Source organism: Belonocnema kinseyi, chromosome 3 (genome assembly GCF_010883055.1).
Source record: "Belonocnema kinseyi isolate 2016_QV_RU_SX_M_011 chromosome 3, B_treatae_v1, whole genome shotgun sequence".
Classification (NCBI taxonomy): Eukaryota; Metazoa; Arthropoda; class Insecta; order Hymenoptera; family Cynipidae; genus Belonocnema; species Belonocnema kinseyi.
In genome coordinates this window covers 77,322,874-77,338,467 of record NC_046659.1, presented here as the reverse complement: position 1 = coordinate 77,338,467, position 15,594 = coordinate 77,322,874, and the positions used below count along the sequence as shown (strand labels likewise).

General features: G+C 26.8%; 1 protein-coding gene across 1 annotated transcript in view; it reads left to right on the top strand.

The window, feature by feature from the left end:
• The window catches only part of LOC117169889 (neprilysin-2-like), a 65,600-nt gene that overhangs the window by 7,052 nt on the left and 42,954 nt on the right, over positions 1–15,594 (top strand). The window contains exon 2 of the mRNA XM_033356398.1: positions 9,180–9,575. Within this exon, the coding sequence (XP_033212289.1) occupies positions 9,570–9,575 (6 nt within the window). The 5' untranslated portion in view covers positions 9,180–9,569. The remainder of the gene's footprint in view (positions 1–9,179; positions 9,576–15,594) is intronic.

Sequence of the window (15,594 nt, the reverse complement as noted above, 5' to 3'; positions counted from 1 at the left end):
GGATTTTATTGATGATTTCGGGAGTACTTGCTTCTACGGGCCTTCCTGAACGTGGTTCGTCACTTATTAATGTACGACCACGCTTAAATTCATTTACCCAGTCATAAACCGTTACTAAGGCAGGGGCAGATGTGCCATGAACTGAGTCCAATTCATTTTTTCTCTCATATGGAGTTAAACCCTTTAAATGAAAATGTTTGATTACCGCTCTGAACTCGTTTTTTTCCATTTTTCTTAACGAACAATTTTTTGTTTTCAATTGGTTATAAAAACACGTAAACTCAGAAGATGTGGACTGTGACTGCACCATATATCTAGTCGGGAGTGGTGCTGACTGAAAACAGATGATTTGGAGCGATTCGCGCGCCATCTGTTGGTCATTTTAAGGACTTATTGAACTACCCTCGTACAATACAAAAAGACAAAATTTTAAAAAGCAGTTGAATTTTCGAAAAAAATATGACTTTTCAAGAAATAGTGGAATTTTTAACGAAACAATGAAAATTTTAACGGAATAGTTACGTTTTATTTTAAAAAATTGATGATCAAAGGAGACGATTTCTCAACAAAATGGTTAAATTTGAAAGAAAATAGTTGACTGAATTTTTAAGAAAACCGTCAAATTTTCAACAAAAATTTTTTTAGAAGACAATTAAAACTGCAATCCAAAATTATGTATTTTATATCAAAAAGTACAAATTCTTGAGCACACAGCTACATTTTTAAACAAATAATTAAATTTTCCCAAAAATGGTAAAATTTTTAACAAAATAATTAAACTTTCAACAAAGCACTTGAATTTCCAATTAAAATGATGAATCTTCGACAAGAACAAATTAATTCTCAACAAGGAAATTGAACTTTTAATCAATAAGTTAAATTTACAATAAGAGAAGACTAAATCTCAACGTCAAATTTAACAACAAAAATTAATTCTGGTAAAAAAATTTGATTGTTGATATTTCAACTAAATTGTTGAGATATCAAACCAAAAAAGCGAATTCTCAAAAAAACAGTTGATTTTTCAAGGAAAAAATCAATTTTCATGAAAATTTCATTTTTAGTCGTATATTTTAATTGTCTTCGAAAATAATAGAGTTATCAAACCAACCAGACGAATTTTCAACACAACAGTTGAATTTTAAAGCCAAATAGTTCAATTTTAAACGAAAAATCATCAATTTTCGACTAAAAAGGACTGTTTTAATTAATAGTTGATTAGATTGATTTTTCACCACAAACAAACAAAATAATTTTCTGCAAAATAGTTAGATTGTTAAATAAATGGGTGAATTCTCGACTTATAAAATTAATATTTGATAAAGCAATTCAACTTTTAACCAAGCAGGAAATTTTCGAACAAAAAACTTGAATTCACATTAAACAGTTTAATAGCTGAATTTCAATAAAAGAATTACATTTTTAAAAAAATGGAATAGTGAAAATTAAAGATGAAGACACTGATTTTCAACACAATAGGTTAATTTTCAACCAAAGCGATAAGGTTAGAACCAATAAAATAAATTTTCAACAAATTAATTTAACTTTCAACCAGTTAGTTGAAATTTTAAATAAAAAAAAAATCATTTTCTACCAAAAAATACGAATTTACAACAATAACGAAATACATCAATTATTGTTCACCAAATTGTTGAATTTTCAACTTAGAACGATTCTTTTTCAACCAATAAGGAAAAGTAAATTTTTTCATTGAATAATTACATTTCAACCAAAAAATTACGAATTTTCAACGAAATAATTTTAACTTTCAACAACAGAGATGGATCTTTAACTAAAGGTTTGCAGTACAACAGTATTTAACCAACAAAATTAGAATTTTTCAGATACGCAAAATAACATTTTGTAAATTCAAAATCACGATTTAAAGACAAATAAAAGTTTACTCTATCATATCAAATCTCTCTATCTATTATCAAAAGTTTGCTCCTCAGCTAAAGTGTTTCTGAATTAAAGCCAAAAAAAGTATGATTAAAAAAATTATTCAGTTTCAAGAAATTGAATATGGAAGTTTACAATCTCAAAGTGTCAGGAACCTAAAATTGATACAGGCTCGCTTAAGGATCATTTAACAAAATGCATATTTCCGTTTAAACGAAAAACAAAACTTGCATCCGAGATATTAAGTTGCACAATTGAGAAATAATGAGTTTAATTAGAGAAAGGTAACCCATTTCAAATAAATCATTCAAGAATAATAAAATTCAAATTATATGGGTTTTGAAAATCGCCTTTGAATAGCGACTTAAAATCAATTTTTCAATTTAAAAAGGTATTAAAAACTTTCTTCCGATATATAAGGAAGACGAATAAGAATAAACAAACGTTCATAAAAAAATATTCTGTTCAGGGAAAATAAAGATTTAGTGTGACAGTGTCGCGCTGTAACAGAAGATTTTTCGATGATGGTTCTATAAAAAGAAGAAAGGTATATGTTTCCTTATAAATAAACCATAATTATTTTTTAAAATATCGTTTCTGATCCAAAGGCAAACAGTTAAAAGAAAAGAAACTTATAAATGTGGCTTTTTGCAGAAAATGAAGATTTAAGATCTTAGGTTGGAATTTGATTAGTACTTTGGTGCTGAACACAGTGGAAAATTATTTCATTTGAGGGATTTTTCTTTAAAAAAAGAGGTATTTATTATTTAACTGTATACAAAAAACTTGTAGGAAGAGGAATATGGTTACGAAATGGTTTAAAAGAGGGTAAGAAGTCAGGCCTTTTAAGAAAATGAGATAGGAGACATGTTTGGAGAGATTCAGTTATCTGGTTTTGAATTACCAATCTTTTATTACTGTATTAAAAATAAGATTTTGAACAAATCCTTTTAAAAAAAACATGTCATTGATTTTTTAGGAATTTTTAATGCAAAAATCTCATTTTTTGAAAAAATATTGATTACGTAGTTATCTACTACAACCCTTCAACTAATAAAATGAATTTTTCACGGAGCAGTTTAACAAAGCAGTTAAATTTCCATTAACAGATTAAATTTTAGACCAAAAAAGGCGTATGTTCAACCAAATAAATTTTTTTCAACCATATTGTTGAGGTTTCAATCAAAACTATGACTTTTCAACTAAAAATAGAATAGTTAAGTTTTCAGTTAAAAAAATTAATTTGCTATAAAAAGGAAAGATTTATGGACACAATAGTTAAATATTCAACTAATAAAATAAATTTTTACTGAAGTTATTCGACTTTCAACCAAATAGTTGAATATAAAAAAATTAATTGTTTGCCAAAAAGGAATAAGCTTCATTCAAAAGGAATGAATTGTGAACAAAAAATATAACAGTAGAGTTTTTAATTGAAAAGAAAGAACTTTTAACGAAAAATAACTGGATTTTCTTATTAGGTTCTATTAATTCAGTTTGCATTCAAATTAAAAATGAGAAGAAGGGGAATCTTCTGGAAAATAGGAGTAAAAAGAGGATTGACTACTGGTCAAATTATTTCCTAATTTTTATATTTCCACCCTTTTCACAAAACTGTTACTCACGCTTATATTTTCCATGTGTAATGTTACATTTTAATATTGAAATATAGTGAAATGTTTCAATAGCCTTTCCTTCTATAACCCTTCCGAGCATTGATGCAGCGCCGCGTCGCGCCGCAGGTAGGTGCAACAGGAGCTGCACGGGGTCTGCGGTTGTCACTTAGGCGAGCACACAGGCATTAAGAAACAAAAGCGGAGCGGGCTATAATTAGTTAGTTCCCACGCACCGGCAGCTCCAAAATCAGCGCTATAAAAGAGTTTCACTGTAGTGAGAGAAAAAGCAGAAACAAAAAGCTTTCGCGAAACATACAAAATATCAAGGGGTGAAAGAAGGTTGTAAATTCGTTGCATTTAACTAATGTCGAGCGGAAGGTTTTCTGCAGTTTTCCACTCCACTGGCCAAACATTCAGACTCATGCTAAAGGACATAATGAGTTAATGAGTTACCAATCATATCATCTCATTTACAACATCCGATCAAATTCGACCGATAATATCGGAAAAATCAAAACTGTCATAATAAAAGTGACTTTTGAAAAAAATAATAAAGAAAATGAATTCTACTTTCAATAATTAATTAGCTTAATAAATAAATAATTAATTCCTGACTGAGGCAATTAGTCAAAATTGTTATATCCATGAATCTAAATATGTTAATTTTTGTGAAGTGTAAAAGCCTTAAATTATTAAATTGTAATTTTTAATAATTACTAATAATTTATCAATCCAAAACCTAAATAATTGGAATTATCTATATAATCGTAAAATATCTATATAATTTAATAAAGTTTCGAAAATCTTTCTATGTTTGAAAAGATTTCTAATTTTTTTTAAACTTCTAAAATTCCTAAATATCTTTAAATCTGACTAAAATTATTTCCAAAATTGTGAAAAACATGTTAAAATATTGAAAATTGCTTTAAAATCTTCCAAATATTTTGAAAATTTTAATTATATTTTGAAATATTTTGAAATTTTCATTAAAAATAAATTTACAAAAATTGTATTTAAAAGTTTCAAAATTTTTTAGAAGATTTACAATATTATTTCAAAATCTTCTAAAATCTACATTTTGTTATAAAAATGTTACCTCTTCAAATTATAAATAAGGTTTCCAATTATTTCAAAAGTTCCTAATAATATCTTCTAAACTGACTCGAATTTTTCTTTGAATTTTTTTTAATCCTGCAAAAATAAAAAAATTACCCTGAAATCTTGCTTTTTCCGTCAATTTTGGAAATGATTTGAAATGTTTAAAAAAATTTTAATAGTCTTTTTAAATTCATTATGAAAAATAAGAAATAATGTTTTGCTTTATTCAGAAAACTCCTTAAAAAATTGATTTACTCTCTCAAAACCTTTAATAATTCTCAAAATACTTTTAAATTTGTTGTATACATTTTTGAAAAATCTAGATAAAAAGTCCTTCAAGTTTAAAATTATTTCAGACTATTTCTAAGACTTCTAAATATTTTATATTTTTTAACTTAATCGAATTTTCTCTATTTATTTTTCAATTCGGCAAAACTAAAAAAAATGTTATTCTCTGTTTTGTAAAACTAGCAAAACTCTTTAAACACTTGCCTAACAGTCTTCCAGATACTTTTTCAACAATTTAAGGAATCACTTGAAATGATTTGAAAAACTTTAATTTTAATGTAATTTGTTAGAAAGAAAAATATTACAAATTTTTCTAAAAATCTTGAAACTTTGTTTATTCTCTTGAAAATTTCTTAAGGGTTAAAAGACTTTGAATTCTTTGTTTTCAATTTTTTGAAATTTTTTGAATTTTCGACTTACTTTTTCTAATCTATTTGAAACTTATAAATATCTTCCAAACTCACTGGAATATATATTCTGAAATTTTGCATTCTTGGAAACTTTAAAAATTTTGCTTTAAAAAAATTCTTTTTTTTTACATATTTTTTTCATATTCGTAAATCTCAGCATATTCTTTACATTCACAAATGTTTTAAAGATAAATTTCATATAATATATTTATAATAGTTTTTTTTTAATTGAAGTATAGTTTTTAATAGTCTTATAATAATGAAAATATTGATTTGTAATTTTAAAAAACACTAAGACTTAATTTTTTGTGCTCAATTTGGCAATCACATTTTTTGTTGTGAACAAATTTGGTGAAAAAATGAGAATCTCGGTACGATCGATCGTTTTCTTAATCTTCAAGTGCTAGAACTGCGAAATTTTCCGTTCTACCTAGAACGGATTTATCAGACCCCAACAAAATTTAAACTGAAATATCTGCGTTTTAAATATACTTAGTTCCATTTTATTGAAATTCCAGCGCAGAGTGTCTCAAACATGATTATTTTAAAAACAAATATGTAAACTAATTGCGTATAATAAATATTTTGCAAAAAAAGATAAAACTTTTTGAAAAAAACACTGCTGACAAAACGCACTTGCGGGTTAGGAATCTCGATCTAATAACACCAAACGATATTAGAGTATCGTAATGGCAAACCGAGATTAAGTAAATTATCGATCAATTCTCGTCACAGAGAAAACGAAGCATAAAATTTACCTTGATTCCGAGGTAAAAATTACCTGAGAAAAAAATTAACTTCACAGCATAAATTTTATCCGAATATTGGTTAAAGTTTCTTTTGTTTTTCCATGACAACGTATGTATTTTGAAAGGCGCGAAGTTGTTTGAATAAAACCTTAATTCTCTAAAAAATTATCTGAAACAAATTTTATTCTTAGTTTTTTCTGTGGTATCGTCTCGCTCGAATGCACCACTAGGGCTGATAGACCAGTCTTACAAGACAATAATAATAATTGCTAGAATGAAAATTACAGCTAAATTACATATATTTCTAATTGTAATTAGATACCAACTGTTTTCTCATTGTCGAATACTTTGACACACTTTTTGGAAAAAATATTGGCACATTGGGATTTAATTGGAACCAAATGACACTACATGATCATTAAACATAATATTGCTTATAAAGGAAATTCTGTTTCGTAACTTTTACAACATATAATGCGACTTATTACCATATCCGTTTTGGTATCATTCCTTTCTGAAGATACATCTGCAGAGCCATGGTCCAGACGTAAAAAACTCAACTGCTCTTGCCATAAAACGAAATCACCGGTCATATCTCAATGCGGGCAATGCAATGAATTTTTCGTTGTGCTTCAAAATTATCCTGATTTCAACACTCATCATTCGAATTGAAAACAAGTTTGACAACAGAAGAAAAAATGATAGAAATTTAAAAAAAACCTTCTTTTACCAAAAACCATAAATTTAATGTTTTTAGGAAGTCATTTACAAAAAAAGTATTGATGCTTTCAATACAATGAAATAATTTATTCCTCCCTTATGACAAGTGAGAAATATTTTATTGTTAAAACGACAGGTAGGAGTGTTTATGCAACTATAAAAATCGTCACTTGTCCGTAATAAATGAGGGACATGCGGATGTTTGTCATTAATATTTTTTATTCAAAAGATAATTGAGAATCGTTTGCAAAAAATAGTAGAATTCACACTTTAAAATTATTCAAATTCTTATTTGTTTCATGAAATTGAAGTCAGTTTGTCTGCTTACCCAGGTAACCGGAAAATACCCAGGAATTGTAAAAATTTGGGCAATCCCGGAAATGAACTGGAAATGCAAATTAGAGCTGGGAATCACAATTAATGTTTCCAAAAAAAGTGATTTTCATAAGATTTTTATGAGAATGACAATATATTCCAAAGATTTTTGCGAAAATTAAAAAAGATTTTTTATTTTATAAAGTTAACTTTATGAGAAGATTTCAAAACAGTTCAAAAGATTTCCAAAATTATGGAAAAGAATCCGTAAAATCTTAAGGCAATTTTTTTCAATTATGCAGAACTTTTTTCTGAATGTAAGAAGAGTACTATCGTTTTAAAAGATATGTGAAAACTTTAGTACTTTATGCAATTTTTCGTTTAATGTTAGGAAAAATTTAAATCACCTAAAAATATATACAGAAGAATGAGAAGCCTTGACAGGTTAAAAAATAATATAAATTTTTTAAATGCTTCGAACAATTTTTATAAAAGTAAGTTTTTGAAGATTTCGAGATAAAATTTCGAAGGTTTTAAAGAATTTTTAAAGGTTTCATGAAAACAAAAAAATTCTCATAAGATTCCTGGAAAAATTATAAATAATTTTTCAGTTTGAAAAATTAATTTTCGAAGAAAAATTTTAAAAATTCCTAAATATTTTTGAAAATGTTAAAAAAAAGTTTCCAATATTTTAAGGCAATTTTTTACTTTGAAAGGTTTTTCAACTTTCAGGAAGGATTCGAATCAGTTTACAAGAGGTTTGAAAATTCTTATTTTCGTACGCATTTCACCTTTTTCGTTAGTTTGGTATAGAAATCCCGCTTTTTTTTAGTAGAAAATTAATTTTATCAATTATAAATGTATCATGTTTATAGATAATTTAATTACTTGGTTGTAAATTATTTGTTTGTTTTTGAAGATTTATATTTTTAGATTGAAAAGTCAACTGTTTCGTTTAGCTATTTTATTAGAAAGATACTTTTTTGGTTGTAGATTCATCATTTTAGCCTTAAATTAATCTGTTTGGTTGAGAATATAATTGTTTTGTTGAAAATTCTTCTTCTTTATCAGAAAATTTATTTTCTTGGTTGAAAATCCATCCTTTTAGGTGAAAACTAGTTGGTTTTGGTTAAGGATTCAACTATTTCGTTGAATATTGATCTTTTCTAGGTAAATTGAAAAGGTTTTTATTCAAAGTGGAAATATTTCAGTTGAAATTATGAGGTCCATAGGGAGTTCAATTTTCAAATTATGCAGTTGAATTTTCGACGAGAGAAGATGAATTCTCAAAGAAAAACGCAATGGTTGTATATTTTCTCCCGAAAATATAGATATAGATTTGTAACGAATAAGATTAATTTCTACAAAAAAGATGAATTTATACAAAGTATATAAATTTTCAAACAAACGGTTAAATGTTTAACTAAAAAGATCAGTTTTCAAAAAAAAGAATAGTTAAATTTAATATTAAAGAAATTAATTTTTACCAACAAAAACACGAATTTTCAACAAAACAGTTGAATTTTTAACAACAACAAAAAATGAATTTTTAGGCAAGTACCGAGAAATCTTTGTATTTGATATAAAAATTTAGAAATTTAACCACAATACAAACTCTCCAGAAAACAATTCTAACAAAATTGTTGAATTTTTAACCAAGTAACACAATTTTTAACCAAATAAAATAAATTTTGAACTAAAAAAAGTTCGCATACAAAAATGTAATAGTAGGCTTTTAAACCAAAAAGAACCAATATTCAGGCAAAAATAATTGCATCTTTTACTAAAGATTTAGAACAAAAGAAGATAAATTCTCAATTAAAAACATAATATGTGTTAGAAGACTTTTCAAGTTTTCTGAATAATTTTTAACAAACAAAAATTAATAATAATTGAATCTGCAAAATTTTTTTTTTTCGTTTTAAAAGAGTTTCTAGAGATTTATCTAGTTTCGACTCCTACTTCAGAAAGTGGGATGATAGTTTTGAAAGATGTAAAAAATGAGCACCTAATGCCTTTGTGAATCTTCATTTTCTAGTTTTTTTTATTTACATAATTAAGAAGTTTTAATCTTTTAATGACAGTTTTATAGTGACGCATTTATTGTGGAGTGAAAATTCGAAAAAGTGTCATATGTTATTGAAGTCGACAGTCATCAAGTTATGCTGAGGACACGCTCTCTCCTGGACTAGCTTATTTATTAGTTCCAGTTTCATCACACTTTTCGGATATTCAGCATTATCCTTTTTGGAAGTTTCGCCTTGAATATGTGGTGCGCAGAAATCTTTTCCTCTCATGGATTTAGAAAAATATGAATTTCTTATAACCGTTCCAAGTCTTTCAAAATCAAGGACCTCATGTTACGGAAAAAAGACGTTCCATAGTGGGCAGAATCGGAATGTTACTTTTCACAATCCACTACAGCCGACAGCTCTTAACCCATTTAGATATTTTTTAAATATATTCTCTACATAATGAAGGTAAATATACTTCAGAAAATAAATAATTTGTTTTATACGTAAGCCTATTGTTATAAACAAATTAGATTAACAAATACTTGGATGCTTTGCTCAACAGCAGAAAAAAAACTTGCTGAAAAGTGAAAATCAATTAAAAATTATGGTTTGTGAATACAGAAATGTGTCACCCACACTTAATTGTTATTTTATGAACGTTATTATTAAATTCTTCAATAAATAGTCAGCTATAGATTTCAATAAGTGAATTTCGCAATAATTATAAGTGGATATTGTCATTAAATAATAATAAAAGTTTGAGACCATCATCCACAAAATATGTTTCTTATAATTTTTTTTAATATTGTAAAAATTCATATTAAAGCCAAGCCCAGGCAGATTCAGTTAAGAAAATGTTGAATTCCAGCATTATTGATTATAAATAACTTAAAACTGCACCATAAGTATGTAGAAAAAAGAATTTTCTTCGTTAAAAAATTTTGAACCCAATAATTGCTTGTAATAATGTTAATAACAATCAAAATTGTCAGTTGGGTATTAAAACAGGTTATATTTAATTTTTATAATATTTCATTATAACTTTCTTTATTAAAATGTTTATAACAATAGTCGTTGTTCATTTACGATTATTTTTCATTCTTAACCCTACTTCTGTAAAAGATTTAGACATTTTTACTTTTGAAGACGTTTTTATCTGCATTTGAGCATCGCATCCGAATCATTATTTATATTATTTGTTTAAATAATTAGGTCCACAAAATGATATTGAAAATCGAGAATTATTTTTTGTTAAAACTTAATTATTTTTAATTCAAAAGTCTACCATTGTATTTCTTGTTCAGAATTTATTTCTCTTGGTTTAAAATTCTACTACTTTGTTGAAAATTCGTATTTTCGTTTGGTTGAATATTAATTTTTTACCTGAAAATGTAACTATTATCTTTTTTTATTGAAAATTGATCGTTTTAATCGAAAATTCAACTCTTCGATTTTTCATCGAGGAAATTGCACTACTTGGTTGAAAGCTTAATTACTTTAATCAAAATTTATTTTATTGTTAAAAAATTTAACAATTTTGTTGAATGTTCCATTTTTTTTGGTTGAAAATTAATTTTTTTAACTGAGAACTTAACTACATTACTATTGGATGAAAATTGATCGGGTTTAGTTGACAACTCTACAGTATTGTTTAAAATTGTTGTAGTCTTCTTCCTCTATTGTTAGAAAAGTAAAATTTTTGATAAAAAATCTAACTAATTGTTTGAAAGAGGAACACTCTAAAAATGTATGCCATTAGTTGATGATCCATTTCTTTGGTTGAAAATTTAAATATTTAGTCAAAAATAATTTTTATTAACTAAAAATTTAATTATTCTTGTTAAAGATTTATTTTTTTATTTAGTGTTTTTGATAGAAAATTTGTACTTCTGACTTGAATTTTTATCTTTTTCATAGAAAATTCATCTTTATTCGTAGAAAGTGAACGTTTTTTTGTTAAATCTCAACTTTTCTGGTTGAATGCCAAAACTCCCTTTAAAAAACGTCTTTCTGGTTTCCAAATTCAACTATTTTGTTGAAAATTCCACTGTTTTGTGTACAAGTTTAATCTTTTTTGGCTGGACATTCGTCCACATTTTTGGAAATTTATCTTTTTTTTTAATTCGACAATTTGGTTGAAAATTCTTCTTTGTATGTTGAAAAATCATCGTTATGGTTAACAACTTAACCAATTTGTTAAAAATGTATTATTTTGTTCAAAAGTCACCTTCTTTGTTCAAAAATTTACGTATTTGGTTCAAAATGAAACTGTTTTTGGTTGAAGTGTAATCTTTTTTATGTAAGAATAAGTGGACACATTGGTTCGAAGTTGTTCTTTTATGATGAATATTCAACTATTTGGCTAAAAATTTTACTATTTAGATTTGAAAAATGCATCCCTTTCGCTTAAAGGTTCAACTATTTGTTTGAATAACTACAAGAAATTACAACTAAAAAATCTACAGAAATTTACAGGGTTTTCAATCACAAACTTGTGCTTTTTTTGATATAGGCTGACCAATATTTAGAATATAGAAACAATATAATTTTAAATTGAGTAAATAATCGATATCAAAAAAAGCTTATATTAAAACTTAAAAGAGAAAGTAGAATATTAAAATACAATAATGAATAATCGTTATTAAACAACAAAAAACCTTACGTTTGAAGTTTCTTTTTTCAATGTATTACAGTAGGTTTGACACCATATAAATGGCATTGCAATGTTCTCACTATTTATCATCGTAGTTCGAAAAAGAGCAACTATTTACTACAAATAAATATTGAACAATTGAGCAAGAATTGAACACGGTCATTAAAATGAAAAGATTTGTACTCTTGAATATAAATATTTGCTTGCTTCCTTTATAATTTTAACAATAATTTACGTATAATTAAAAGTGGTTTTATGATGTGAAACACCCAAATTAAACAAATGTAAAATTAAGTATTTTTGTATACTATGGATTTTTACAACAAAGTAAAAAAATTTCAATCAAAATGTATACAAAGTTTTGAATTGTAGAAACTTATACTTTATTGTTAATGTTTATTACTTTTCTACAAGATAATCGAAGAAAAAATAAGCCACTTGCATTTATTTGTTAAATTGTTGTATGCTTTATTTAAAAAACTTTGTACTTTTTTGTAAACTTTTTTTCCACCAGGGATATTTACAAATTTGACCCTGAAAAGAATGGAAGAAGTCTGAATGATTAGATTTATGGAATGAAAATTGATCAAAGAGGCCGAAAGATATTTCCTATAATTTGATTGAAACATTTAATAAAATTTCGGTGTTAGGAGTAGTATAATTTGAATAGTAATTGCTGTTGATAAATTTTAGACGGACATTTAATTATTTGCGAGAGAAGAACGTAAGCGCCATGTAAAACGTGGGTTGCGCTGTTCCGGATTTAGTTACGTGTTTCTATCCTGGTATGGCTCATAATTGCGAAATTACGGATTGCCGCCTAAGATGCTTTGAGAACTGATCGATTGCACTCTGAATAGTCCTATGATAAGGATGGAAAGAAAAAAATGCTTTCTGTGAAAGTTTCGGGATCGGTTGCCTAACTTCTATAACTTTACTCTGAAATTTCTCCTCTTACTGAGAGAGGGCAGCGATTGATATACTGGAGGTGAAAATATTAAAAACTTTTAGACACTTTCAAATGTTTGTAAGTCTCGAATTCCTTCTCCAAGGAGCAGTTACGAATTTACGATTGATAATTGTCGTAAGACTCAATTGTCCGTTAAAAGTGCCTAACGAGTTTCGAAAATAAAGTTAAAAATATCACGATATAAAAAAATTATCACATGGGGTTGTAAAATTTCAGAAAGAACCCTTACGTAATTTATACACGGCCCCATATTAAAGCATGTATCAGTGTCCATACTTTTTTATCACTTTCTTTCGAACCTTTTATGGTTTTATTACTGATGGTACTTTTTTATGTAGTGTATTTCAAAGTTTTGAGAATTTAGAACATCACATTCGTGATCTTTACTTTCTTTGGGAACTTTTGTTATGGATTAATTAATTTTGAAAATTCAGGCTATTGAGTTTGCATAATCTGAAAATTATTTTTTGTTTGTAAAGCAAAAATTTGAAAATTTTCTCTGTAAATTTTGTGCCAAAACCTAAGTAGGTGGTTTTTATACAGAACAGCTGATTTGCATGATGGATTTAATAACTCCAATGACAACATTCCGTATTTTTAGATATTTTTCAGAACTTTTCATAATTACCATCAAGTAGGAAAATATATATAAAAAATTATTTATTTCTACTTTGTGTGTACAAAATTGTGTGTAGTTATAAACTTTGTATAACTACATATAGTTTTGCTGTATTTTGAATATCAAACAAGTTTTTCTCACATAACAGGGTAAACATTGTTTTAAATCTCTAAACTAGAAAGCTACTTCCTATGAGGAAGCAATAAAAAATGTTAAAATACTGAAAGAATTTATGCAAAAAATAGAGAATTTGTATAAAGGAATGATTTTTATTCATTCAAGCGATTTCGTCGGATTTCATAAAAATCTAATTGCATTTAAAAAATTTTTACACATTTACAGGGATTTCAGAGGGATTTAAAAAATGTCAAGGGATTTCAAAGAATTATGTAGGATTTCCAAAGATTTAAAGATATTTCTAGTGAACTTTAGAAACTAAAATAAATTAAATTAAAATTTATGGGATTCCTAGCTAGTTTAAAAATTAATGAATAAGTTTAATTTAATTTGAATATGTCTTTAAAGATTTTAAAATGATTTTAAGGCATTTCCAAATATTTCAATTTATTTTTCGAGATTCCATCGATTTTCAAGATATTTAAAAATACTTCTATAGATTTTAAGGAATTTCGCAACTCTTCGAGTGAGTTTAGAGGATTTTTAATCTTTTCAAACTTTTTCGGAGGTTTTGAGACATTTCGAAGGATTTCAAGAGATTTGTAGTATTTCCAAAGATTTTATAATATTTATAGTAAAATATATAAAATAAATTAAATTAAGTTATACTTGAAGGGATTCCTAGCGATTTCAAATTTTTTTAGAGATTTTAAGGATTCAAGGATTTAAAAAATGTAGAGATTTAAACGATTTTGTTAAAGAGAACTTTAATAAATAAGTTTAATCTAATTTAAATTCCAGCGAATTGCCATGGATCTTAAGCGATTTCGTAAGATTTCATAAATATTTCAAGGATTTTTGAAGATTTCAGAATATTATAACACTAGGTTTTGAAGGATTCTAAAGGGTTTTTACCAATTTTGAGGGACCTCCATGAATTTTAAGAACTTCAACAGTATTTCTAAGATTTGTATACGGATACAGTTTTTTCAGAGATCTTGAACAAATAAGTTAAATTTCAACAAATTCCAAGGGATTCTAAAAGACTTTAAGAGTTATAGAAAATTTCGAGAAATTTGCTAGAATTTTGTAGAATTTACAAAAATTTCATCGGATTTCTAGAGAAATTTGGAAAATAAATGAAATTTCGTTGAATTTCAAGAGGTTCTTAACGATTCCACAGCTTTAAATGATTTAAATGTACAAAGGTCACTCTTGAAGTTTCTAAAATGAATAAGAAAAAAGCATTTTTCTAACGCAATCTTCGTAATCTTTTAAAAATAGTTTTCATTAACACTTATGCAGTCGTGTATCCTTGCTCTAAAGAACACTATTTCTTAGAAATTTCCCGCTACATCGTTTCTAGAATCTCATTCCAGAAAGTTGTAGAGTGACACATGCATTACAAGGAATGTCACAATATTCGAAGGATTTTATTAAATTTTCAAGGATTTTAAATATTTTCAGCAATTTTAACATTTTTTTCATATAACTTTAATGAGTCAGTTTACTTCAGTTTATATTCAATTGATTTTAATGACGTATAATTTACGAAATGAATTAACTTTTATTTTAAGGTGTTTCGACGGATTTCAACAATTGAAATAGAGAATATGGGGCATTATTCCTCAACGGCCCCAACTCAAAAAGTCATGTTTTTCGATTGTCTCTAAATTCTGGGAATATGTTCGCCTACCCAACAGTAGTTAATCCACAAACTTATAGACCAGGATTACCAACCCTTCCCAAGTGAGGGGGGGGGTTGAATTTTCAACCCCAATGCCTGCAGGGGTAGTTTCAAACGCCTGTAACTTCCTTTCTAATTACGCGATTTAAAATTTTTATGAGGGTTTTGGAAAGTGCTTTTTACACGCTTTCATCCTATTTTATTATTTATAACAAAAAAAATATTTAAACAATTTTTTCAATAAATCAATTGTTTATTTAACTTTTTTCGCAATTTAGGCACCTACGATTTTTTTTTAAATAGTCTCAAAAGAAAGCTTGACTTTTTTACTATGAGAAATGTCTAATAAAAAAATGGACAAATTGAAATTCATTGAGTTACAGAGCCGGTTGTAGAGGGAGTCCTCGCGCTCGCACTCGGGCGTTATGCGGCAGCATA